Genomic DNA, 25,507 nt, shown 5'->3' on the forward strand with positions numbered 1-25,507 from the left:
CCTACAAGACCAGGAGTGGTGCAAGGTGAATGTATCCTGTTTTCTTCTGTGAAATGCTGGAGGATAAGTACAGGTGCATACCTTAAGCTAATGACTTGATACACCAGGAACCAGAGACTCTTCTACATATCATATAGGAAGCTGCCTTGCCCACCTGTCTGATCTACCCAATCCAAGCATGGCTTGGAGCACGAAAGGGAAACCTGTGGTCCTCCAGATGATGTTGGCCCCAGCCAGCGTGATGGTCAGGAATGCTGGAAGTTGTAGTCCAGCTACATCTAGATGGCTACTGGCTCTTGATATGATGGGATGCATAGCCTACGTCCCCTCCCCATACACCCTATAGGTGTTTGTTGGCCATGCAGCACCTCGCTGCAAATGAATGAAAGGGTTCAGGGGTGCTGTTTCAAATCTCAGTGGTGGGATGGGTTGAGATTCTTACAAAGTCCTAAAGCAGGGGTGGTGGACCTGTAGTCCTTCCAGCATGGCTGAGCTCCATCATCTGACCACTGGCCATGAGGCTTGGGACTGATGGGAGTTGGTGGCAGTAGTGCTTCTGAATCCCAGTTGCTGGAAACCACAGAGGGTAGCCTGCTCTTGCACTCATATTCTGCTTGTGAATTTCCCACAGTCATCGGGTTGGCCACTGAGTACAGGATACTGGACTAGATGGGTCATTGGCCTGATCATAGAAGGTTCTTCCTATGTTCTTATGAGTTGCTGTCCAACATGATCCTCAAGGTCCCTTCCAATTCTACAATTGATTCTATGAACATCTGAATATCTACAGGTTCCCTGCTCATGTCCAAGAGCCCTGAGATTGATTTGTTCATTTATTTTTTAAAGAAATAATAGTTGACTTCAAGAGAACATAAGAAGAGGCTGCTGGATAAGGTAAGCATAATCTACTCCAGTGTCCTGTTCCACAGCAGCCAACCAGATGCCCAGGGGAAGCCAGCTAGTAAGCTTTGAGCACAGCCACCCTCTCCCCACTTGTGATTCCCAGCAATAGGTGTTTTGAGGCATAGTGTCTCCAAAAGTAGAGGAAGAACAAAGCCACTGATAACCTTTTTGCAACCTTTTTGTCTAATCCTCTTGTAAAGCCTTCCAAGTTGGTGGCCATCAATATTCCATATGGGGGTGAATTGGGAGCATTAATTTCGGTTCTATTTATTCTCAACAAAATACTCTTCTTAAAAAGAAAAAGAAAAACAGGAACAAATATTGTTTGTTTACAGGGTGGAGCCGGCACTTACCCGCATCAAAGAAGACAGGAAACGGATCATCCTTCCAGCTATCGACAACATAAAGTACAACACGTTTGAAGTGCAGCAATACGCCAATGCAGCTCATGGCTACAACTGGGGACTCTGGTGTATGTACATAATCCCACCGCAAGACTGGCTGGACAAGGGGGACGAGTCTGCACCCATCAGGTGACTTTCTGCAATTTCATACCATTGCTACTTTACTGCTGAAAGTTCCTGAATCCCAAGGGCTGGTCTTGGTGACCACTCCCCACAAAAACAACACTGCATGCCATAAGAGGGGATATTGTGTGCCTTGAGGAATTTAAGCCACCCCAGCAGATGCATCAACCACACACCACTGTTCTGAGTTGGCCGAGTCCTTGTGCAACTTTCAGAGCTGGTGTCAGTGCAGCATTCTGTCTAGGCATTATTGGGATAACTGGGTCCAGTTACTGGTTGGAACCCTTTCATATGCAGAGTGAGAGGCATTTTTGCTAGTGAATCTTGGTTAAAGAATCGTAGAATCATAGAATTGTAGAGTTAGAAGGGACACTGAGGATCATCTAATCCAATCCCTAAAGGGGTCGAACCTGCAACCTTGGCGTTATCAACTGAGCAAAAGAGTAGACTTGTTGCAATCCCACACAGATATATGCTTGCAGAGTAAGAAAACAATGAAGTAGTTTATAGTAGGAAATACATACGTTGGATAGAAAAGTTTCTAACCTAACTAGCCAATCTGGAGAAGAACAAAGGCAGCCATACTAGCTCCAAGTTGACCTCTCATATTAAGGTCCAAGAGAAAAGTGTGAGAGGGGCAGGAAGCTGTAAAAGAATGCAACCATATCAGTCTAATATCAGATACAGTGGTACCTCGGGTTAAGTACTTAATTCGTTCCGGAGATCCGTTCTTAACCTGAAACTGTTCTTAACCTGAAGCACTACTTTAGCTAATGGGGCCTGCTGCTGCTGCCGCGCCGCCGGAGCACGATTTCTGTTCTTATCCTGAAGCAAAGTTCTTAACCTGAAGCACTATTTCTGGGTTAGCGGAGTCTGTAACCTGAAGTGTATGTAACCTGAAGCGTATGTAACCCGAGGTACCACTGTACAGAGGTCAGCTCAAGAGGTTAAAAGTACAGGTACAAGGATAGTCTAGGAATCTGGATGCCCCTAATTCTATCTGCCTTAACCTATGCAAAATCCCTCTTGTCCAAGCTGACTTGCACCCAAACATCCAGCAGGCATTACTGGGTTCCTATTGAGGTATGCACTCCTTCAGAAGGCCTATCACTAGGGCACCTTGGTTGTGATCCTCATAGGAACCTAGAAAGCTGCCTTAGACTAAGCCTGACCAGTGGTTCATATAGTTCAATATCACCCACACTGATGTTAAGAAACTGCCTCATACTGAGTCAGGCCAGTGGTCCAGCTAGCTCAGTGTTGTCTACACTGACTGGCAGTGGCTCTCCAGGGTATCAGATCATGGACATTCACAATCCCACCTGGAGGTACCAAAGATTGAACCTGGGACCTTCTGCATGGAAGACAGATGATCTACCACTGAGCTATGGCCCTTCCCCCTCATGTTCGCTACTCCTACCACCTGATCACTTGCCCTCTCCGTGCAGTGAGAAGACTCAGGAACTGGAGCTGCTTCCTCCACCTGTCTTGCCTTCTTTTGAGCAGCTGTGTGGCTTAGGGACAGAGGAAGGAAGGCAGGAAATAAGCACCAATGATGAGTATGTGGGCTCACACAAAAGGGAGCCCCACTGATGGCATCTTCCTCACATACCCCACAAAAAGCAACCTTTCTTCTGGGATCTTTCTCCTGGCCACTCTGTCCCACTCACATCTTGGCTGGGAAGTCAATAGGGCTGGACACGAAATCCATACATTTTTTTTGCTTTTTATTGTGCATCTACCTAATTTGTACTCCCTGAAGCAATATGTGGACCAAAATGCAGCTATGCACGTATATATGTTCATCTCAAGGGGTAAAGCAGCCTGGGGGAGGAAATCCAGAAGCAGTGGCTAGGGAAATGGGTGAAGCTCCTCCTGATGGCTGTTTTTCTCTTCCAAAGGCCCTCCACCCAACTCATAGTCAAAACAAAACAAATTCCTTCCAGTAGCACCTTAAAGACCAACTAAGTCAGTTCTTGGTATGAGCTTTCGTGTGCATGCACACTTCTTCAGATAGACCAACTAAGTCAGTTCTTGGTATGAGCTTTCGTGTGCATGCACACTTCTTTCGTGTGCATGCACACGAAAGCTCATACCAAGAACTGACTTAGTTGGTCTTTAAGGTGCTACTGGAAGGAATTTGTTTTGTTTTGACTATGGCAGACCAACACGGCTACCTATCTGTAACCCAACTCATAGTTTGCAAATTCAGGAGCTGCAGACGTTTCATACCACCCTCCCTCTGTCCGTGTGTGTGTGTGTGTGTGTGTTCTCACACACATGGTTCCCTCCTCCTTTCCCCATTAGAGGCAACCCCACGCCTGAGCAAAGGTTCATAAATGATGCAAATTGGGCTTTAGCCTTACTTTTCCTCTTATCGCTGCGAAACAGAGGGACGCGACAGCATTCATTTTATTTATCTTCAAGCAGTGCACGTCTGTTATCGGGGACCTCCTGCTCTTTGTGAAGCCTCAATATGCAGGCAGGTAATTGCTCAGGAAATCTGAATGTCCCTTGATAAACCTGGCCAGCTTTTCTCCTTCCCCTTTCAAAGAGCAGCCACTATTTCATTGTCACTGTGGAGATACATCTATGCACTGGGAATGTTTTGCTATTGATTCCAGTGGCCAGGGAAGCAGACACTACACCAACTTAATCTTTGGTTTCTCTCTCTCTCTCTCTCTCTCTCTCTCTCTCTCTTTCTCTGCCACACACACACACCTCTTCTCTTCTGAATGGTCCCTCTTTACTGTTGGGATTCTGTTTTTTTGTTTTTTTTAAAGATATTTTTTAAAGTTTTCAAAGTTAATACATTATAACAAAAAGAGAAGAAAAAACAAAAATACAAAAATGCAAAAAGTAAAAACAGTTTAAAAAGAGAAAAGGAAGAGAGAAAAAAACCCACATATAAATTCCATTTACTTATTTTCTTTTAACTTACTTTCCAGACCTCCTCATACCACCCTTTCTTATATTCCAGTTTAAATTGTTTGATCAGCAAATCCTCACCATTAGATCTTTTACTTATCTCAAAACCTTATTTTCTATCTCTTAAGCATTACAGCTGAAAACCACTTAATTACTATCCAACATCCTTCTAGCATTCCTTAATTTTACAGTATTTCTGCAAGTAGTCTTTAAACTTCTTCCAATCTTCTTCCGCCGACTCTTTTCCCTGGTCTCGGATTCTGCTGGTCATTTCTGCCAGTCCCATGTAGTCAATCATCTTCATCTGCCATTCTTCCAGAGTGGTACTGTTGGGAGTCTGTGTTGCCACAGACCATGTATTATTTTCCATTTTACCTGTACCTCCATTATCCACACTCCTCCTTTCATTGCCTTCTCTTTTACATTGCAGGCTTCTTGGGATGGAGGCTTGCATTTGTTCTGTACATCACCAGGCACATTGGTAGATGGTGCTGATGAATGTTTGTGAAGCTGGGCTGAGATGAAATCCCCATATTCACAAACTGTGAATTGAAGTAGTGACAGGGAGGCATTTCAGTGATTTGTGTTTGTGTGTGTGGATGGTGAAAGTCAGCAACATTTTCAAGGGATATATACTGTTTAGTGTTGTTTTTCCTCTTTTGGTTTGGCCACCACCAGCATTAAGACCTTCCCATTCTGTGATTGCATTGCCCTTGGAACATGGTTACATCATGCGGTAGCAACATGCTGAAAAACACAGGGTGGGCAGGGGCAGGGAGCAGTGACTCCACTGTGCCACTTGTGGAACAGCAAATTTTTTTTAAAAAAAGAAGTCAAATGAGGTAATAAAAACAATCCTTTTATTATTTATACCCCACCCATCTGGCTGGGTTCTCCTAGCCACTCAGGGCTGCTTCCAGCAAAATATAAAAACATAATAAACCGCCAAACATTAAAAAACTTCCTGATACAGGGCTGCCTTCAGGTGTCTTCTAAAAGTTGTGTAGTTCTTTATCTCCTTGATATCTGATGGGAGGGTGCCACTGCCGAGAAGGCGCTGTCACTGCTTTTGCCTCCAAGTAGTAACTCCCCCCACAAAAAAACCCCATCCCTTTTTCATTCCTCACTGCAAAACGTCAAGTCAGAAGTTCACAAAGCCATAGGATCTGGGAGTGAAGCTAAGCAGGCAGAGAATCATGATGTGCTGGATTCCTTCTTCACACTCCCTGCCACGCAGAGATGGCAGACTTTGGCACTCAGTGGCATAAGACTTGAAGAACACAAAAGAAGCCTGCTGAATCAAGCCAACAGCCCATCTAGGCCTGTTCTCATAGTGGCTAACTGAATGCCTGTGGCCAACCTGACTACAACAGCAACTCTCCCCACCTGTGATTCCTAGCAACTTGCATTCAGGGGCATACTGCCTTGGATAGGAAAGATAGAACATGACTACCATAGCTAGTAGTCATTGATAGCCTGCACCATGTTTTGCAAACCCTGATGATCGGTTGATTCAAGGCCATGCACTTGCAAGGCTCAACAATCAGCTGCTAGTCGGCAGTTCCCAAGTGCTGGGACTTTGCCGGCTCCACAGTCCACCTTTCACCCTAGCTGCATCCTTAGCTGCCCTACACCTGATATCATACACCATAAATGGCTTACCCAAAGCAGCCTCAGAGGCTAGACGGAGAGGCCTAATTGTCCATCGGGCTGCTTCCCTCCCCACTCACCTGCTCTGCCTATTGATGGACTGCTCTGTTGCATTCCGTTATCAACACCTCCTGGAGCCATTAGTCACCTGTCTCGCCTCTGCCTTGAATTTTTATCTCCTTATCCCAGCAATAGTGGCCTGTTAAAACAACCCATACGTTTCTCGCCGATTGCTTAATGTACCATAGAACGAGGCAGGTGATGCTCCATCAAGGTGCCACACGCAAGTATTCCGCCATCTCCGCAAAGTGTGTTTTGACATTCTCTAATTTATCGAAATGAGTTTGCATTGAAACACGCCGTCTTTCTGCACAGCCTCTCGCAAGCTCTCCCTGCTTCAATGGCCTGAGAAAACTCAGTTGTTGTTGTTGTTTGTTGCATATTAAGTCTTTGTTGACGTCTCGCCGACTCTCTTGACATCCTTTTGACTTCAGTGGTGCGGGTGTGGATTTGTGTCACTTTGATTCTAATCAGAAGTTACTTCTCTCCCCTCCTCCTCTGTAAAGACATCTGGGAAATAAAATCATACCGGTGTTTGAGCAGCAAAAGAGACAGATGGCAGGCCAATTTCCCCCCTCCTCCCGGATTGTCAGATTAGATTAAGGCATTAAGGGAGACAAGATCTGTCAGAATAGATCACACCTATGATCCATCTATTCCCACGCCCTGTCTGTCAAGAGCAGACTTCACACTTAAGAACTAATAAAGACCAAGTATATTATCCCATTGAGGACATTATCAGACCCTCCAAGTGCCCCCATTTCCCAGGGACAGTCCTGGATTTATAGAAACTGTCTTGGTTTCTGATTTGATCCCAGAATGTCCCACTTTTCCTTACGGTGTTCCTATTTTCATTGGAGAAATATTGGAGGGTATCCTGCCACTGTGGGAAGATGCAAAGTCACCAATAGCACAAGGGCAACCCTAGCTCACCACTTTTGTCTTTGCCACCTTGGACAGCAGCATTCTCACTTCTCCAGAGGATTTCAAGCTGTGCTCACAGAAGAACATCTTAAAGTAATTTACACAGATTGACTTCACAATCTCTCCCCCGCCCCAGTACAACAATATTCATTTGCAGTGTAGCACTTGGAAAGCTCCAGCCCTGCCAAAACCAAAAGACATTTCATTGTTCTAGCGTTAGATGTCCCCATGCTGATACTCTTCTTGATAATGCTCTGCACCCATAGGCCAGCCCATCAGATTATCCAAAAGCAGTTTGGCCACTATTAATCACCTTTTCCCCTTTCTCTTTCATCCTCTCGCTCCCTGTATCTGTCTTCCTCTCACTACTAGCTAGATGAGAAAGAGTGATTATAAACAAAATAGATTCTGTTTGATTGATTATGGCTGGGCTGGTAGACACTTCGGACTTTCCCCTCACCCTTGACAATGCCGACTCAGACATGTTTTTCTTCACCTCTTGGGATGGGGGAGCAATTTGATCCAGATTGAACATGGGACCTTGTGAATGCAAAGCGGGTGCTGCACCACTGAGCTGTGGCCCTTCCTTGTATGCCCGGGCACCAGGAATCCACCTCCATCAGTACATATTGGTAAATCCAGTGTTTTGGGGGGTTAAAAATAGGCCACAACAACAATGCCAAGGTGAGTTTGACTTGGCATTGGGTAGCCAAATTAGGGAGTGCTATGGCCCTCAGCACTGGCGGAGTGGGGGAGGGGGGGAGCGCACTGCCCCCGGTGGCGCGATCTTGGTGGGGTGCCATTGCAGCTCCCCCCCATGCTGGGTGCCACACCCCACAGGCCACCACACCCCCAGGACACATGCCACACCCCCAGGACACATGCCACACCCCCAGGATGCAAGCCAGCCATGCCCTCCCCTGCTCTCCACCCCCAAGCCAGAGCTTGAAGCTCTGCCACTGACCCCCAGCCCCCGTGTGGATCTATGTAGAGAAGCACTTCCCTGTGGATCCCTTTCATGGGATACCCCACCACCAAGGAGGGGAAAGCAGAAGCTCACAATTCCTGCTTGGCCAAAGACTAGGAACAACAACAACTTCTTCTTCTTTATATCATTATGTCAATAATGGTCAATAGTCAATAATGAGGCAGGCAGGCAGACACACCTTGCCAGGAAAGGCATTTTGCAAATGGGGATTATCATCCACAACTGCTGCAGCCGCAACAAGAACCCCGGCTTGCATAATAACAGGCCTCAGCCCAGTGAATGCTGTGTTTAAGTCCCACTGAAATCAGATGAACAGGATAACCATGACTCCCAAAATGATTTAGCAAAAATGATTTAGGCTTGGCTTGGAGCAGGGGTAATGATGAGAGGCAAAACCCTTGCCAGCATGGCCAGTTGTCAGGGTTGAAAAGAGGGATGTTGTTGTTGTTTAGTCGTTTAGTCATGTCCGACTCTTCATGACCCCATGGACCAGAGCACGCCAGGCACGCCTGTCTTCCACTGCCTCCTGCAGTTTGGTCAAACTCATCTTCATAGCTTTGAGAACACTGTCCAACCATCTCATCCTCTGTCGTCCCCTTCTCCTTGTGCCCTCCATCTTTCCCAACATCAGGGTCATTTCCAGGGAGTCTTCTCTTCTCATGAGGTGGCCAAAGTATTGGAGCCTCAGCTTCACAATCTGTCCTTCCAGTGAGCACTCAGGGCTGATTTCCTTCAGAATGGATAGGTTTGATCTTCTTGCAGTCCATGGGACTCTCAAGAGTCTCCTCCAGCCATGGAGTTTTCGTGGCAGGGATACTGGAGTGGCTTGCTGGTTCCTGCTCCAGGTGGATCACGTTTGGTCAAAACTCTCCACTATGACCTGTCCATCTTGGGTGCCCTGCACGGCATAGTTCATGGCTTCTTGAGTTATTCAAGCCCCTTCACCACGGCAAGGCAGTGATCCATGAAGGGGTGAAAAGAGGGGTACTCTACCACATCTGGAGGCCACAGGTTTCTATCCCTGCCTTCCAGCCTTGGGCAGCAATTCTGTAAATACTTAGCTGAGAGTAAAGTCCCATTGAATTCCTCTGAGTATTGCTGGTTTTCTTTCGTGCTCCATTTTCAAGCAGGAGCAACACCAGGCGTCAGATATAAACACACAAAATGAGCCAGATTGCAGCTTCCTTTTGTATGCATTGAAGTTTATTTCAGAACTTTGCTTGATCGTTATTATTTTTATTGTCATTACAAGTCACAATAGACTTGGCAGGAAGATCTCTGATTCAATTTATCAGTCCTCCGTGCATTTTTATTATTATTATTAAACACAAGGCAAGTTGATTAGAATGTTTGCTGCATGTTGGTAAAATATTACTTCCCTGGTAAGAAAGCTGCTGTTCTTTTCTTTCTCTCTTTCCTTCTTTTTATTTTTTAAGGCGGTAATAAAGTTCCATTAGGGGAAGTTTTACAACCGACATCTAATAAAGGAATGAATTGAATCATTGCTTGAATAAAGGGGTAATGGGGCTCTAATGCTCTCATTGTTTTTGGACCAAGGCTGGCTGTTTACAAGGGCTGTGTTGGCATTTTCGTAGTTCTCTTTTGGAGCCTCTCTCTTCAGAGTAGGGATAGAGAAGAAATTAAATTCCGTTTGAGTTCAAGGGCTGATGTACCTATGTAACTTGAGCTTTCCAAAACAATACACAAACCAAATCACAGTCAGGGTCCCAGGTAGCTATCCTCTCCTGTCACCTGCTACCTGTCTGTTCTTTTTCAAAAAAGCTAAGATGCTAAAGATTGCACCCAGGACCTTCTATATGCAAAACATGCCTCTTCTTCTCAGCAATGCTCTCTCCCCAGCTGTATCAGAGTGGCTTGTATTTGGATAGAAGGAGCTGCCAGGACCTTCTAATCTAAACCATGGGTAGGCAAACTAAGGCCCAGGGGCCGGATCTGGCCCAATCGCCTTCTAAATACGGTCCATCGATGGTCTGGGAATCAGCATGTTTTTACATGAGTAGAATGTGTCCTTTTATTTAAAATGCATCTCTGGGTTATTTGTGGGGCATAGGAATTTGTTCATTCCCCCCCCCTTCAAAATATAGTCCGGCCCCCCACAAGGTCTGAGGAACAGTGGACCAGCCCCCTGCTGAAAAAGTTTGCTGTCCCCTGTCCTAAACTCACTTACATTGTAGCAAGTCAATTTAACTTCCTTCTGAATAGACATGGGAAGGACTGCACTGTTTTCACATTGCAGTGGAATATAGGAAGCTGGCATCTAGCTCAGTGCCATTGTCTAAACTGGCTGGCAGCAGCTCTCTATGCAGGTTGTCTTTCCCAGCCCTGGATTGAACTTGAGACCTCCTGATTACAAAGCAGATTATCTACTCCTGAGCCCTTTCAGATCTAGAGTTAGGTTTTTGCTGACTCGCATTCACTGGGTGGGTGGTGTTAGAATTCCTGCTCCATGATTGCAGTCATGGGATTTTTGTCTTTCACATGATGGTGTATATTTTGACCCCACAAAGTGGGAAGTGACAGAGACAGGATGTTTGTGTTACTGTGTTCCGTGAAGTGGGACTATTGTCCTTTGTTCTTTCTCTTTGATGTCTGATGCTAGAGAGAGAGAGGGAGTCATGTTGCAGTGCTCCGTGTGTTTATATGTAAATTATGTAAATTATATGATGCATGGATATGAAGTTCATTTTGACATCACATGGTGTGACATGGCTTTGTTTGAATATGCCCCTCCTTTCTTAGAAAGGGCCTTTTCTGTGGTGGCTCCCCGATTGTGGAATGCTCTCCCCAGAGAGGCTTGTCTGGCGCCATCATTACATGTCTTTAGAAGCCAGGCAAAAACTTTCTTCTTTACCCAGGCCTATGGCTATTAATCAATAGCCTGTGAAAGTGTCGGGGGGAGGTAAAAACATAGTAAGAAGTATATTGTCTTTTCATTAATGTTCTGTAATGTGTTTTTAATCTTGTACATCACTCTGGGATCTTTTGATAAAGGGCTGTATATAAATTGCATAAATTGTTGCTGCTATTCCAGAGGTGCATTGTTTGAACCCTTTGTCCTTCGTTTGTCCTTGTTTCCCCTCATCAACAGGACACCAGCCATGATTGGTTGTTCATTTGTGGTGGACAGAGAGTACTTTGGTGAGATCGGCCTCCTTGACCCTGGAATGGAAGTTTATGGGGGAGAAAACATTGAACTTGGTATGAGGGTGAGTGACACATTATTGGCTTTGTGGACTGTAGATCAAGTAGGGCTTGAAGAGATAAGATCTCTGCTTAATGATTTAGCCTTGCTCGGACTAGGCCTTTCGGTGTTAACTCATTATTTGAGCCTGCTTGACCATTGACTGTTTCAATTGCTTTATGGTGGCAATCACAAGCACAGCATGCAGCTAGGGAGTAAATGGGACTGGAGTCAGGGGGGATCAGTGCCAAATAAATCTGTCTAGAAACAGACTGTGAGACATCAGAGTAGTCATGGGTTTCAACTGAGAAAGCCAAGATCTCATTTCCTGATCACCTATAAAACTCACTTGGGCAAGTCACTATCTCTACCTTGCAAGGGATGTTGTGAGGGTGGAGCAGAACAGCTCTGTGTGCTTCCCTGAGCTCCTTGGAATGATAATTAGGGACCAAACATAACAAGGAGATGCCGGACAGAGACTCCATGCACCTAAAATGGGAAATAAAGATTGGTTTACATGATACTGCCAGAAATGGGTCAGGGGGCAGTCACTGAACAAGAGGCGAGAGCAGGACTCATCAGCTGACCTTACAACCCAGAAGTCAAAAGTCAGTAAATCTTGTTGCTGTCCAGGTAATGTCTCAGCTATTAGCAAAGAACTATTATAGTTATTTGGGGTCAAGAGGAGTTCAGTGACTAGTCTGTGTCAGCAGAGTCTTTCGGGATCTCAGGAACTGTTGCCCAAGATATGTTCACTCCTAGCTTTCCATAAGGGACGCGGGTGGCGCTGTGGGTAAAACCTCAGTGCCTAGGGCTTGCCAATTGCATGGTCGGTGGTTCGAATCCCCGCGGCGGGGTGAGCTCCCATCTTTCGGTCGCAGCTCCTGCCCACCTAGCAGTTCGAAAGCACCCCTAAGTGCAAGTAGATAAATAGGTACCGCTTGATAGCGGGAAGGTAAACAGCTTTTCCGTGTGCTGCGCTGGTGCTGGCTCGCCACAGCAGCTTCGTCACGCTAGCCACGTGGCCCGGAAGTGTCTCCGGACAGCGCTGGCCCCTGGCCTCTTAAGTGAGATGGGCGCACAACCCTAGAGTCGGACATGGCTGACACGTACGGGCAGGAGTACCTTTACGTTTACCTTTAGCTTTCCATATGATGGTAGCCGCACAACAGCTGGCTGGAATGTCATCAACTCTATGAGACATTTTAACAGGATAAGAAGAATGGATTTGCTATCAAACCCTCTAAATTTGAGAAGGAAATAGTGAATAATAATACAAAGATAATATCAAAGATGTACCAACTCTTCCTTGACTGGGAAGTCAAGGAGGAGGAGGTTAAGGCAGTTATGATTATATGTGTTCAAGATATTGGACGCCCTATAATGCTGAATGAGTGGGAAAACCTCTGGAAAACAACTATGAAGTTTACAGCATGTTATAACATTAAAGAAAACATGTTAAAGATGCAATATAGGTGGTATCTAACGCCATCAAAGCTCTCAAAGATGTACAAAAACATAGCAAACAACTGTTGGAAGTGTGGGGAAAGTAATGGAGACATGTATCATATGTGGTGGACATGTAGAAAGATTAGAGAATTTTGGTGCCTTGTTTTTGATGAGCTGAAAAAAAATCTTTGGGTTAGCCTTTCTAAAAAAGCCACTCCAAAAAAGAACCTCCTGATAGCAGCTGATGGGAAAATGAAGAGGCTACCGCTGCCATCCACATTGCTTCTCCTCTGGCCCAACCCAATGAAGAAGCAGGCTGGCTGGAAGTGGTGTGATGACAGTGAAGCGAGCGGGTTCCCCAGATGCTCCCAGCATCTGCATAAACATCAGGATGCAGCAGCAGCAGTGAGGAAAGGTCCCAAGGCTCTAGGAACAGAGACTGGGAATGGATCGGTAGAGGCATTGCAGTATGAAGACAGAATGAGAAGAAAGGAAAGGAAAACGGAAAAAATACGTCATAGAACAGAAGGATTCCAATGAAGGAGGAAGGTGCAGGGAAGGATATGGAACCATGTCTGGGTTGGTAAGCACAGTGGTGAGCCAGGAAAGGGAGAGACCGAGACGGAGAAAGAAGTGCAAAGTTATAGGGAAGGAACCAATATACTACAGAAAACTGTGTGGTCTGTTGGCAGGCCACTATGAAAAAGAAGGGTATCTAAACTCAAGTGGCAAATTTCCCACCAGCGGTCTCTGACAGGAAGAGACAACCTGGGGCTCTAAGAACCTCACGTAGCACTTTTCTGACAGCTCCTTTCTTAATGTGGAGGTGGGGGGGCTGCATTCCCTCCAGCTGAAATGAACGGGATGCTTTGCGTGCAGATGTGTGTGCAACTCTGCAGTTCTCCCCCCCCCCCCCCGGTCCTACTTGCACCCAGAGAATTTCTTCCAGAAGGGTAGCTACCTTGAGGTGTGCATGACTGTAGATGCCTGGCACAGCAGCCAAAGGCTGATACATAATTAGTGAGCAAAAGCCAAGCCCTGGAGCCCTGGAAGATGCAACTGTGCTGAAAAGTAGACGTTGAGCAGAGGGCTGTTCCAGAGGGACTGGTTCTGGGGTCTAGCAGCATCATAGAAACAGTTGGGGCAAATGCCTCTGGAGAATGTGGCTGGATGCATCTGACTCTCAAATTGCTGCCAGAGAGTCGGAGCAGCTAAATTTGGCGCCTGTCAGCTTTCATCCAACTCCCTGGCGTAGACCGGGCTTAGCATATTCAAGATTGCTTCCTGTGACTTTTTTTCTCAGAGCTGCTGCTAAATGTCTCCTTGAAGGTAGCAGGATGATGTATCAGTGGTCAGCACTTTTAAAGAAGTAGGCTGTGACACATTAGACCAGGCATAGGCAAATTCCAGCCCTCCAGATGTTTGGGACAATTCCCATCTTCCCTAGCTAACAGGACCAGTGGTCAGGAATGATGGGAATTGTAGCCCCAAACATCTGGAGGGCCGGAGTTTGCCTATGCCTGCATTAAAGGATAGGTTATGTTTTGGTCCTTAGGGTTGGGCAGCACGTCGGTATGAACCCCCCAGGTTTTTTTGGGAGGGACATGGGCAGGATGCATGCTATGGTGGGGTTCTACTCCCCTTTGCCACTGTTGGTGCTGCTCATCAGCTTGATAGTCTTTCTTAGCCCAATCAGTTCTACTTCCCAGAGTGCTGGTTCTCCTAGGTCTTCCAAGATAAGAGAGAGAGAGAGAGAGAGAGAGAGAGATGGGACTAGAGGGCTTTTGAGATTATCACCAATGTGGTATGGACTTTGGCAGATGCCTGATACTGATGACCCCTAACAGCAATCTGGAATCAGGAGAATCAGGAGCCCTAAGTTAGGTACTGGTTGACTATAGCTAGGGAGGAGGACCCATAGCATTCAGCCTAATTTAAGTTGGCCCACAAAGGTGGATTGGAAGAGGGAGCTTCATAGATGTAGTTTTTGTGGGAATGTTCAGGGATGCAGGAGAAGATATATTGTTTGATTATATCCTTTCCAACTTGTGTTAACAAGTTCCACAATTTAGCAGAGTAACATTCCCCTTTTAAAACTTGTACAGCGGATGCATTTGCTCAGGCTCGTTAAAGCCTCTATAATAAGTTTCCTTTCAGTAATTCCCATTCAGTCCCTCATAAAAAAATAAGACATGACACAGTCTTCTATAAAAGTTTAAAAAGAGTTTACTCACACATTCTGTTCACAATTGGATCGCAGAAGGCAGACTTAGCTTAGAAAAGTAATATACTGTACCTGGAAACTATCCCATAAGGAGACAGCTCCTTTGTCCTCTCTTGACTGGAAGCCAAGAGAGCATCTTAGGCTAAGCAAATGTTGCTTCTATGATGAATGTAGACAGAGAGAAAGAGATGGTGGCCAGTCCTATGCTTTTGTTACCTGCACAGGTGAGGCCATGCCCACCTCTAGTCACATGCAGAGGAAGTCTGTCCCATCTTAGGAGAAACAGGAAGTTCTGACTGGCTGGTCCAGACACCCCCTTTTATGTCCACTCTAGAGATGTTGTACTTGACTGCTCTTGAGTTTCACATCCCACAGTTTTCATAGAAACATAGAGTTGGAAGGGACCACAAGGGCCATCTAGTCCAACCCCCTGTAATGCAGGAAACTTTTTGCCTAATGTGGGGCTTGAACCCGTGACCTTGAGATTAAGAGTATTGTGCTGTATACCAATAGTAGGGAACCTCAGTCCCCCGAGGGTCAAATGCAGCCCACCAAGCTTCTCCATGTGGCCCTCGGGTCTTCGTCCAGGATGCCGCCTGAACCTCAAAGGTTTGCCACTGGGTGAGCTGTACACCTACCCAGCAGATCCTGGCACAAGGGCAGACACTCCAAAAATCTGATGCGGAGAATGACAGACGCATCCCCAGTTTCCTTAGTCCCATTGTGGCTGCAAACTGCAATGCTAGTATTAAAGACTAGGATGGTTTCAGTCCTGAACATGGGTGAATCCATTGCCAGTCTTGTGAGGTGAATCTGGTCTGGGATCCATTGGATTCTGAGCCAGACTCACTGGTGTAGCTTGGCAACTTTGGGCATGACTTGTATTCAACTGCTCTGAGACCTGGGTGCTGGTTCAGAGAGAGGACCCAGTTATCCTGCTTCCCCAGCTTCTGTTTCAGCCACTGTGAGGATGTGCAGTTGCTCTGCCACCCTGAAGAGCCCTACAGACGTGTGTGGGTTGGGATTGCAACTTATTCCTTCCTTTAAACTGAAGGCTGCATTTCTCAGGTTCTCATGCAAGAATAGTTCAGAGCTAAAATATCACGGGGAGTGGGGAAGAGAAAGCAAAGGCTGATAGGAGCTAAAAATTATTAGCAAATGCTTAATAATGCTTGAAAATGCCTTTACTAATTAACATTATTTTTCTGCTGAAGAGAAAACAGAAGGCTTCTGCTTGGTTTTGTTATGTCTGATAAACCTTTGTTGAAATAATTTTAATCAACTGGAATCAGAGAATCCTGTCTAATTAATGAGACTGATTTGATTAGAATATTGCCTGGTGACCCTCCAAATCCTTTTTAAAAAGTAAGAATTATTTCAGATAAGCTTTTTTTGTTGTTTTCCGGCTGTCAGGACAGTATGTGTCTGGAGGTGCATAAGGAACCATGCTCAGTAGCAGAGCACATGGCAAAGATCCCAAATTCATTCCCTGATAAAGAGCCAGTTTTAAGTTGCTAGACTTTGTACATTTAGTTTCATGAATTAGAAGAACATTTCTAACCTTTCTGAATACCACCTACATCCCAAATCCTGCATTTCCAGCTGAAATTAAACTGAGGAAGAAGAACCAACCAATTTGACCAATGCATGGAGGCTGAGGCTATCAGTGACCACATGAAGGCTATGTTGTGTCATATATTCTACTCAATATCGACCCAGAGCAAAACTCCAACGTATAGTTAGCAGAGTAAAAACATAAACATGTTGCAGGATTCCCCACAAAATAGACCAGAGGCAATTGCATTTCATCCAGCATTCATTGCACAGAGAAATGCAAACTGATGTGTTGGAGACAGTTGAAGACAGTATGCCTCTGAATGCAAGTTACTGGCTATTCAACATGGGGAGCATGTTGTTGTTCTCACGTCCAGCTTGCAGGCTTCCCACAGGCATCTGGTTGGCTACCATGAGAACCGCAAGCTAGACTAGATGGGCCACTAGTCTGATCCAGCAGGATTCTTCTTATGTTCTTGTGCCACTCAGTGCCAAAAGCTGCCATCTCTGATTGTTGAGTGAAGGCCGGGAGTGGGGACAAGAAACCCCACTGAACATCTCTGAATACCTATTGCTGGACATACTCAAGTGGGGAGAGCACTGTCGCATGTACCTGTTCTGTTCCAATCCCCCTAAGACAGTGGTTCCCAAGCTTTTTTAGCCATGCCCCACCTAAAAGGTAAAGGTAAAGGTACCCCTGCCCATACGGGCCAGTCGTGTCCGACTCTGGGGTTGTGCGCCCATCTCACTTAAGAGGCCCGGGGCCAGCGCTGTCCGAAGACATTTCCAGGTCATGTGACAAGCTGCATCTGGCGAGCCAGTGCATCACACGGAAACGCCGTTTACCTTCCCGCTAGTAAGCGGTCCCTATTTATCTACTTGCACCCGGGGGTGCTTTTGAACTGCTAGGTTGGCAGGCGCTGGGACCGTAAGACGGGAGCGCACCCCGCTGCGGGGATTCGATCCACCGACCTGACGATCGGCAAGTCCTAGGCGCTGAGGTTTTACCCACAGTGCCACCCGCGTCCCTTTATGCCCCACCTAAGCACCTCTAATATCCTGATGCCCACCCCTGTGACATATAATTCTTATTATTCAAAAAGTGAATTCCTATTCACATGGAGGAAGCCTAAAAGGCCATTAACTGTTAATAACTCATTCTCGAATTGCCCCCCCCCTTGAAAATCAAATTGCCCCCTTGTGGGGCATGTGCCCCATGTTGGGAACCATGGCCCTAAGAAGTTCCAAGGGGGCAAAACATCTGAATCACAGAATCATAGAATCATAGAGTTGGAAGAGACCACAAGGGCCATCGAGTCCAACCCCCTGCCAAGCAGGAAACACCATCAGAGCACTCCTGACATATGGTTGTCAAGCCTCTGCTTAAAGACCTCCAAAGAAGGAGACTCCACCACACTCCTTGGCAGCAAATTCCACTGTTGAACAGCTCTTACTGTCAGAAAGTTCTTCCTAAGGTTTAGGTGGAATCTTCTTTCTTGTAGTTTGGATCCATTGCTCCGTGTCCGCTTCTCTGGAGCAGCAGAAAACAACCTTTCTCCCTCCTCTATGCGACATCCTTTTATATATTTGAACATGGCTATCATCTCACCCCTTAACCTCCTCTTCTCCAGGCTAAACATGCCCAGCTCCCTTAGCCGTTCCTCATAAGGCATCGTTTCCAGGCCTTTGACCATTTTGGTTGCCCTCCTCTGGACACGTTCCAGTTTGTCAGTGTCCTTCTTGAACTGTGGTGACCAGAACTGGACACAGTACTCCAGGTGAGGTCTGACCAGAGCAGAATACAGTGGCACTATTACTTCCCTTGATCTAGATGCTATACTCCTATTGATGCAGCCCAGAATTGCATTGGCTTTTTTAGCTGCTGCGTCACACTGTTGGCTCATGTCAAGTTTGCGGTCAACCAAGACTCCTAGATCCTTTTCACATGTACTGCTCTCAAGGCAGGTGTCACCCATCTTGTATTTGTGCCTCTCATTTGTGTGCTGCCCAACTCCTTGCCCCTCTCCATCACAAGCTGGATACATTATACAAATAAATTTGCACATTTCGCTACCATTTGCATGATTGCTACAGGATTTGCACACAAAGGGTGGTATTCAGGCTTCACTCAGAGCCATGGAAGTGAATGAACATTACTCCATTAGGGCCCATTGATTTTGGTGGGCCTATTGTGAGTAAATGTTCGCTAAATACCACCCAAGGGATCTGAAAGTTGCTTTTGGGGACTTGGCAAGATCAGAAGCTGCCTTCTACTGAGCCACACTATTGCACTGTCTGCACTGCTTGGAAATAGATATCCAGGATTTAAGACAGGGAATTTTCCCAGCCTTCACCAGAGTTGCCAGCAATGGTGGCTGGTGCACTTTTGGACTGGTAGGGCCGGAACAGGGAGGCCCACAGTAGGCAGAATCAGAGCCAATGGCAGGCAGAGCCAACACATTCTACAAAATGGAGATGAAGGAGGTGACAGCCAGGGCTGTCTCTTGGACTGGTTGTAGTAAGAAGGCAGTGTCCCATTCACTCTAATGGGTCGGCTTCCAACAGTTGCCGCGATTTGGACCCTGGACACTCTACATGCGAAACATGTGCTCTGCGACCTCACCATGGCCCTTCAGTCTTTCATGCCTGAGCTTGTCCAAAGGCAAGCAGAACTGGAGAGGGTTAAAGAGACAGAAATCAATAGCTCTAACAAACTGTGGGTTATTTACTCCCCTGACTCATTAAAAATAACCAGAGTGCCTGACAAGCCTTATATAAGTCCCCTTATTAGCGGAAGCTACAGATGCCCTTGATTGTTTAGAAAAGGGAGCATATAAACATTAAAAGCATACTTTATGATTTGACCTAATAGAAAGAGTTTATGAGCCATCTTTTTACGGTGCGGCTGTTAATCGTCCTAGTAAAGTGCTCTTTCCATCAGCTGGAGTGTGCCAGCCATCAGGAGCAATGAGCTGCACTCCCCCCCCCCCTTTACTCCTCCTGATCTTTGGCTCCTCTCCAAGGAGGAAGGAGAAGACCAGCCCATGAGGGTCAATAAACAGTGGAACTGGCTGCACACCTGGAAGACCAGGGATCAAGGGCCCAGAGACAAAAGTAGAGTTCCAGTGAAATGATGGGGGTGCTTGAGGTCATGGTGGGGAAGCTGTGACCCTCCAAAAGGAAGACACTGTCTCTTTTCTGCACCAGCCATGTCTCTAATGAAAGGTAGGGGACCTGTGGCCCTCCGGATCTCATTGAATGCCAACTCCCCAGGGATGCCACAATATCTGGAGAGACGCAGGTTCCCCCATTTTTGTAGTAAAGCAAGCACAAGGAGCCAGGCTTGATTCTATTCATCTGAAATATACTTATACGTATGTCTGCATGAGGTGCATGTGCAAAGGGGGCTGCAGAATAGGAGAGAGCAGGAGGAGGAGGCAGCCTGGACATGAGGGTGAAGGTGAAAACACGGGTGCAATTCAGGGCTGACAAAGAGAAGAGAGAAGTGGATTCAGAAATGGGGTTAGGAAGGTAGAGAATGAGTGTGGTTGTTGCATGAGGTGGGAAGGGGAACCTCTGTGGGGTGAATGTGAGGGGAGTGGCAAGCAGAGTGAGCAGGGGCACAGCCCCTTGTGTGTGTATTTGTGTGTTTGTGTAGACTGGCTTGGCTTTGTTCTTGGTTTGGTTTTCCTGCTTTAGAATAAAGAGATTTCATGCTCCTTTGAACAGTCGTTGCTTTATTATTATTATCATTAGTCCCCCTTTCTGCCACGATCTTTTACAATAGTCTCACGGTTTATCTATGCTGAATTTAAACTCTGAACTCTCCCTTTTGTTGCATTAGCCGATAACGTAGTAGTTTCTGAAATCCTCAGCGTGCACTCAGATCAATCCCATCTATTTAAAAGAAAGGTCGCTGTCTCCTATTATGTTTTAAAGGCATACAAGTCACTTCTGTGTTTGTAAAAATGTGCAGACACTTGGCCCGCATGACTAATGCACCCATCTGGCTCTTCCACAGGCTGGTGAACTGCAATGCTGGACAGCAAGCATCTCTGAATGTCACAAATCTGTATCCAAGCCCAATATAGTCTTCCCAACCATGGGACCCAGATTAGGAAGGGCTGTAGCTCAGTGATGGAGCTTCTGCTCTGCACACCAAAGGTCCCAGAATCAACTTCAGGCATCCGCTGGTAGGGCTGTCTCAAGACCCTGGACAGCTCCTGTCTGGCAGTGCAGACAATACTGAGTTCCATGGACCAATGACCTAACTCAGTATAAGTCAGTTTCCTATTTTCCTACATTGTTGGATTACAATTCCCATCATCTCTGACCATTGCTCATACTGGATGGTGCTCATGGGGGTTGTAGTTCAACAACATCTGGTGACCCATGCCTGGGAAAGACTGGCCTAAACCATTAGGAACCTCTTGCAGCCTCACCCTGTACGTTCTTGGCTCCATCCGACAATGCCCTTTGTTCTCCTTTAAAGTTGTTGTTGAAGCTGTGGCCCTCCAGACATTGCTGAATTCCACCTCCCATCAGTCCCAGCCAACGTGACTAGTGGGGGGTGATGGGTGCCCTGAAATTTCTGGAGAGCCATGCATGACATTTCAAAATACAATTTCATAAGGTAGTGCAGCCTGTGGGGTAAATTGTAAGCCTTGTGTGACCAATACACTGGCCTCCAGACGTTGTTGGAATCCAGTTTCCATCAGTCCCAGGCAGCGTGACCAATGGTGAGGGATGATGGGAGCTGAGGTTCAGAAACATCTGGAGAGCACCACTTTGGCTAACCCTATTTCAGGGGCGGACAGGCCACTACAAACCCATTTCTCCAAACATTGTCTCCCTCTGACAGTTGCCTAATAAGGACCAGACATGCTCTGACAGCTAATTACACTTGTGAGCCTAAGGATGGGAGACAAATTTGTCTTTAATTTGACCCTGCCTAATTTGCAGCTTCTTATATTTTTTTTCAAAGGATGGTATAGCTCCAAAGTATGGAGTCTTTGTTGTTTAAGCACAAATGCTAGGCCCACAGAACTTTCTGGGTTGTCTATGGGAACACGTGATGTCACATAGTTATCTGACCTCCCAAGAAGTGTGGCTGGGAAAGAAGCTGGCATGTAGAGACCTTTGCCTTGCTGGAAGCAGACACTGTGTTTGTACGTAAAGGCAGAAGAGGCTAGTTGTGCTGGTCTGGGGAGGGGGGTTACCGTGCGGCGTGGTCTGAGTCCGGCCCTAGGTCGAGGGTATGGAGGCTGTCCGTCAGGGGCAAAGCGAGGTCCAAAGTGAGGAGTCGGGCGTGGTCAGGAACTCTGGCAGGAGATCAGATCAGGGTGCCGGCAGGAACAGGTTACCAATGATGTTGCTCCCACAACCTGGGACTGGGCTGGCTGGCCTTTATCTCCTCAGAGGCATAGGGCAGCTCCGGTCCCCAGGTAACTCGCCTCTCCTGGCCTTAAGGCGAGCACTCCTCCTGTGGGAACTTAGTTCCCTCCGCCTCTCTGCCCTGAGTCTCTGCATCTCCGGAGAGACTGGAGGGTTACTGGACCCAGAGGCAACCTCACCTTCCCCTGACAGGGCTGGGAGAGGAGCACCTGCAGGCAATGGGTCCTCGATCACCTCCGGAGCCAGAGCGGATTCAGCTGGTGTTTGCTGTGCAGGCTGGGATTCCTCAGGTTCAGCCTCTGAATCCGATTCCCAGGCCATCACACTAGTCCATTAGTGCAAAGAGGGCACTGCCCTACCAACCTCCGCCTGCCTCCGCCTGGCTGCCTTCTTACTTACAACTAGGTCAGGGATGGCACTGACTGTCAATCTCCCATCTCCTCTCCTCTTTTCTCGGTTCAATCCTGTCCCCATTTCACAGAATCGCTTTCACACTTCCTCACCATCAAAAGCAGTTTTGTGTATTTGCCAACACGTCTGGGAAAGTGTTAAAAGCAGGGAGAGAAAATATCTGAGGGGGTCCCATTTGCCTGGCCTCAGCTTCATTTAGAGGGACAGGTCTATTTAAAGTTTCCCTAGAGTGTCATGTTTTGATATGTGAAAGAGATTAATGTAAGGAGGATGAATGGAGAAGCCACGGAGGCGGATGATGTGTGCTGAGTTCTAAGCAGAGTGAACATCGCAGGCAAAGGCAGCTTAAGGTGGATTTCCCTTAAATTTTAATATAATGCAAATTTTATTATATGGTCACAAACCCCGGTGAAAGCAGAACAATTTCTGACATGCACAGAGTTGAAGTATAATGGGCTATATCTAATGTTTGCTGTTTCACAGTACAAGAGCCCTTGCACTAGTAGATGGCAGAGATTACCTGTATCTGAAGAAGTGTGCATGCACACGAAAGCTCATACCAACAACAATCTCAGTTGGTCTCTAAGGTGCTACTGGAAGGATTCTTTTATTATTATTATTTTATTTTGCACCAGCCATTCCTTGTTCAGGCAAGCAAGAGGTAATATCACAGTTCAAGGACACATTCCAGCCAAGCAAAAGCACTCAACTGGTGAGGGACATGGTCTATGGAGAGGCCTGAGGGCCAGAGGGAAAGCCCTGAAGGGATGCATTTGGCCTTGGGCATGTGGTTCCCAAACCCTGATTGCAAAGGTTCAATCTCCAGATCTTTACCCACAAATGATATTGGGTAGCACAGCTTGGAGGACTTCACTCCGTAGACTTGGTGAGCCACTTTGACCCAGGGTAACTCTAAGCTAGAATGACCCATGATAGATAAAAGAGGGATCATGTATGATGCACAGATGGCTGTTCAGTATGGTCCTCCTTGCCCGAGACTTCCTCCCGTCCCCCCAATGGACTTGCCTGCTTTTTTAAATGTGACTTCTAAATCCAGCTCCCTCTTAACAATTTACTGCACCTGTCAGGGCTAATTTATTAACAGGACCTATCAGTAATCAGAAAGCTTGTGGTGTGGCAAAGGCTGACATTTGTTCATATTTTTAAAGTCCCATTTGACCTTGAACAGCTGCTAAGTGGAGTGAACATGCTCTGAGAGGGCTCAGGGAACGTGGCTAATCAGAGGGACCCAACAACATACTGACCCTCTAAGTGTCCCTGTTTTCCAAGGACAATCTCAGATTTACAGAAGCCATCCCAGTTTCTGATTTGATCCCAGAATGTCCCACTTTCCCTTAGGATGTCCCTATTTTCATAGAAGAAATGTTGGAAGGTATGGAGTTATGCGACCCTCAAGCCAAGGAAATAAGTGACTATACAACTTTAGAAGACATCTGAAGGCAGCGTTGTATGGGGATTTTTTTTTTACATATTTAATGTTTTATTATGTTTTTCTATATGTTGGAAGCTGCCCAGAGTGGCTGGTCCACTCAGTCAGATGGGTGGGGTAATAATAATAATAATAATAACAACAACAACAACAACAACAACAACAACAACAACAACAACAACAACAACAGCACATCCCTATTTTCATTGGAGAAATATTGGAGGGTATGCATGGCACAGTGTCGGTGACACAAGCAGCGTGGAGAAAAGGAGGTTTTTTCCCACCAGCACATAGTTAAATTCACTCCCATAAGAGGTAGTGGTGGCCACCAACTTGGATGGGGTTAAAAACAGGATTTTATCTATTCATGAAGGATTAGGATATCCAGGCATGCCAGGAAACAGGGAATTATGTTCACATGTGGTGGGGGTGTAAATATGTACATTTATTATTATTTTTTTGCGAAGAGTGTTTAAGAAGATAACAGAAACCACTGGGTTAAAGCTGACCAAAAGTCCAAAGGTAACATTATTACCAATTTATGATGGGGTGGAAGGTTCACAGGCTATGAAGGACTTGCACCCAAATTTATTGACAGCTGCACAAATTGTTATAGCTAGGAAGTGGGAGGGGCAAACAGAATATAAAATGGAAGAATTATATAAAGAGGTGTGGGATATAGCTACAGTATTAACAATAAATTTACATGTGCCATTGAGGAAAAACAGTGAATATGCAGGAAAAATTATTTTGAGGAGATATGGAGGGTGTTTGTAGAATTTGTACTGTTAAAACGGGAAGGAGGTCAAACCATCACAAAAGGTGTTGAAATTTTGGGAGGTTGGATGGTTATAACGGAATGGTCTAGGGGGTGAGGTGCACATTTTTATTCTTATTTATTTACGTTTATTACTTTATAAAAAACATTTTTTTAAAAAATGTAAACAATGTAAAAAAAATGTATAAAATCTAAATAAAAGAATGAATAATAATAATAATAAAGGATATCCACAGTGGCTATGTTCTGCCTCCACTGTCAGAGGCAGTAAGCTTCCGGGAAATCCAAGGTAAAGGTAAAGGGACCCCTGACCATTAGGTCCAGTCGTGGCTGACTCTGGGGTTGCGGTGCTCATCTCGCTCTATAGGCCAAGGGAGCCAGCGTACAGCTTCCGGGTCATGTGGCCAGCATGACTAAGCCACTTCTGGCGAACCAGAGCAGTGCACAGAAACGCCGTTTACCTTCCCGCCTATTTATCTACTTGCACTTTGACGTGCTTTCGAACTGCTAGGTTGGCAGAAGCAGGGACCGAGCAATGGGAGCTCACCCCGTCGTGGGGATTTGAACCGCCGACCAAGGCAGGTGGGTGCTATTACACTCTGGTCCTGTTTGCGGGCTTCCTAGGGGCATCCGGCTGCCCTTTGTGAGATGAGGATGCTGATGGGCCTTTGGCTTGATCCACCAGGCTCTTCCCGTTTTCTCAAGGGGGTTAGAAAAATTCATGGAGTATAAAGATTTAAATGGCCAATACCACCAGGTCTTCATTTTGGGGGACAGTGTGCCTTTGAATGCGAGTTGCTGGGAATCACAAATGGAGGGAGTGTTCTTGTGTGCCAGCCCTGCTTGCGAATTCCCACAGGCATCTGTTTTGGCACTGTGAAAACACTGACTACATTGGCTCCCAGTATGTTTCCAAGTACAATTCAAAGTGTTGGTGCGGACCTTTAAAGCCCTAAACAGCCTTGCCCAGTATACCTGAAGGAGTGTCTCCACCCCCATTGTTCTACCCAGACACTGAGGTCCAGCTCCGAGGACTTCCTGGCGGTTCCCTCACTGCAAGAAGTG

The 25,507-nt window shown here is 46.3% G+C and overlaps 1 protein-coding gene across 2 annotated transcripts in view; it reads left to right on the plus strand.

Annotated features, from left to right (window-relative positions):
* GALNT9 (polypeptide N-acetylgalactosaminyltransferase 9) overlaps nucleotides 1-25,507 on the plus strand; it is a 186,007-nt gene that overhangs the window by 82,815 nt on the left and 77,685 nt on the right. For both annotated transcript variants that reach the window (XM_081842695.1, XM_081842696.1), the window contains 2 exons: nucleotides 1,239-1,436; nucleotides 11,090-11,207. In XM_081842695.1, the coding sequence (XP_081698821.1) occupies nucleotides 1,239-1,436; nucleotides 11,090-11,207 (316 nt within the window). The remainder of the gene's footprint in view (nucleotides 1-1,238; nucleotides 1,437-11,089; nucleotides 11,208-25,507) is intronic.

Source organism: Podarcis erhardii, assembly GCF_964252035.2.
Source record: "Podarcis erhardii genome assembly, chromosome: 15".
Taxonomy (NCBI): Eukaryota; Metazoa; Chordata; class Lepidosauria; order Squamata; family Lacertidae; genus Podarcis; species Podarcis erhardii.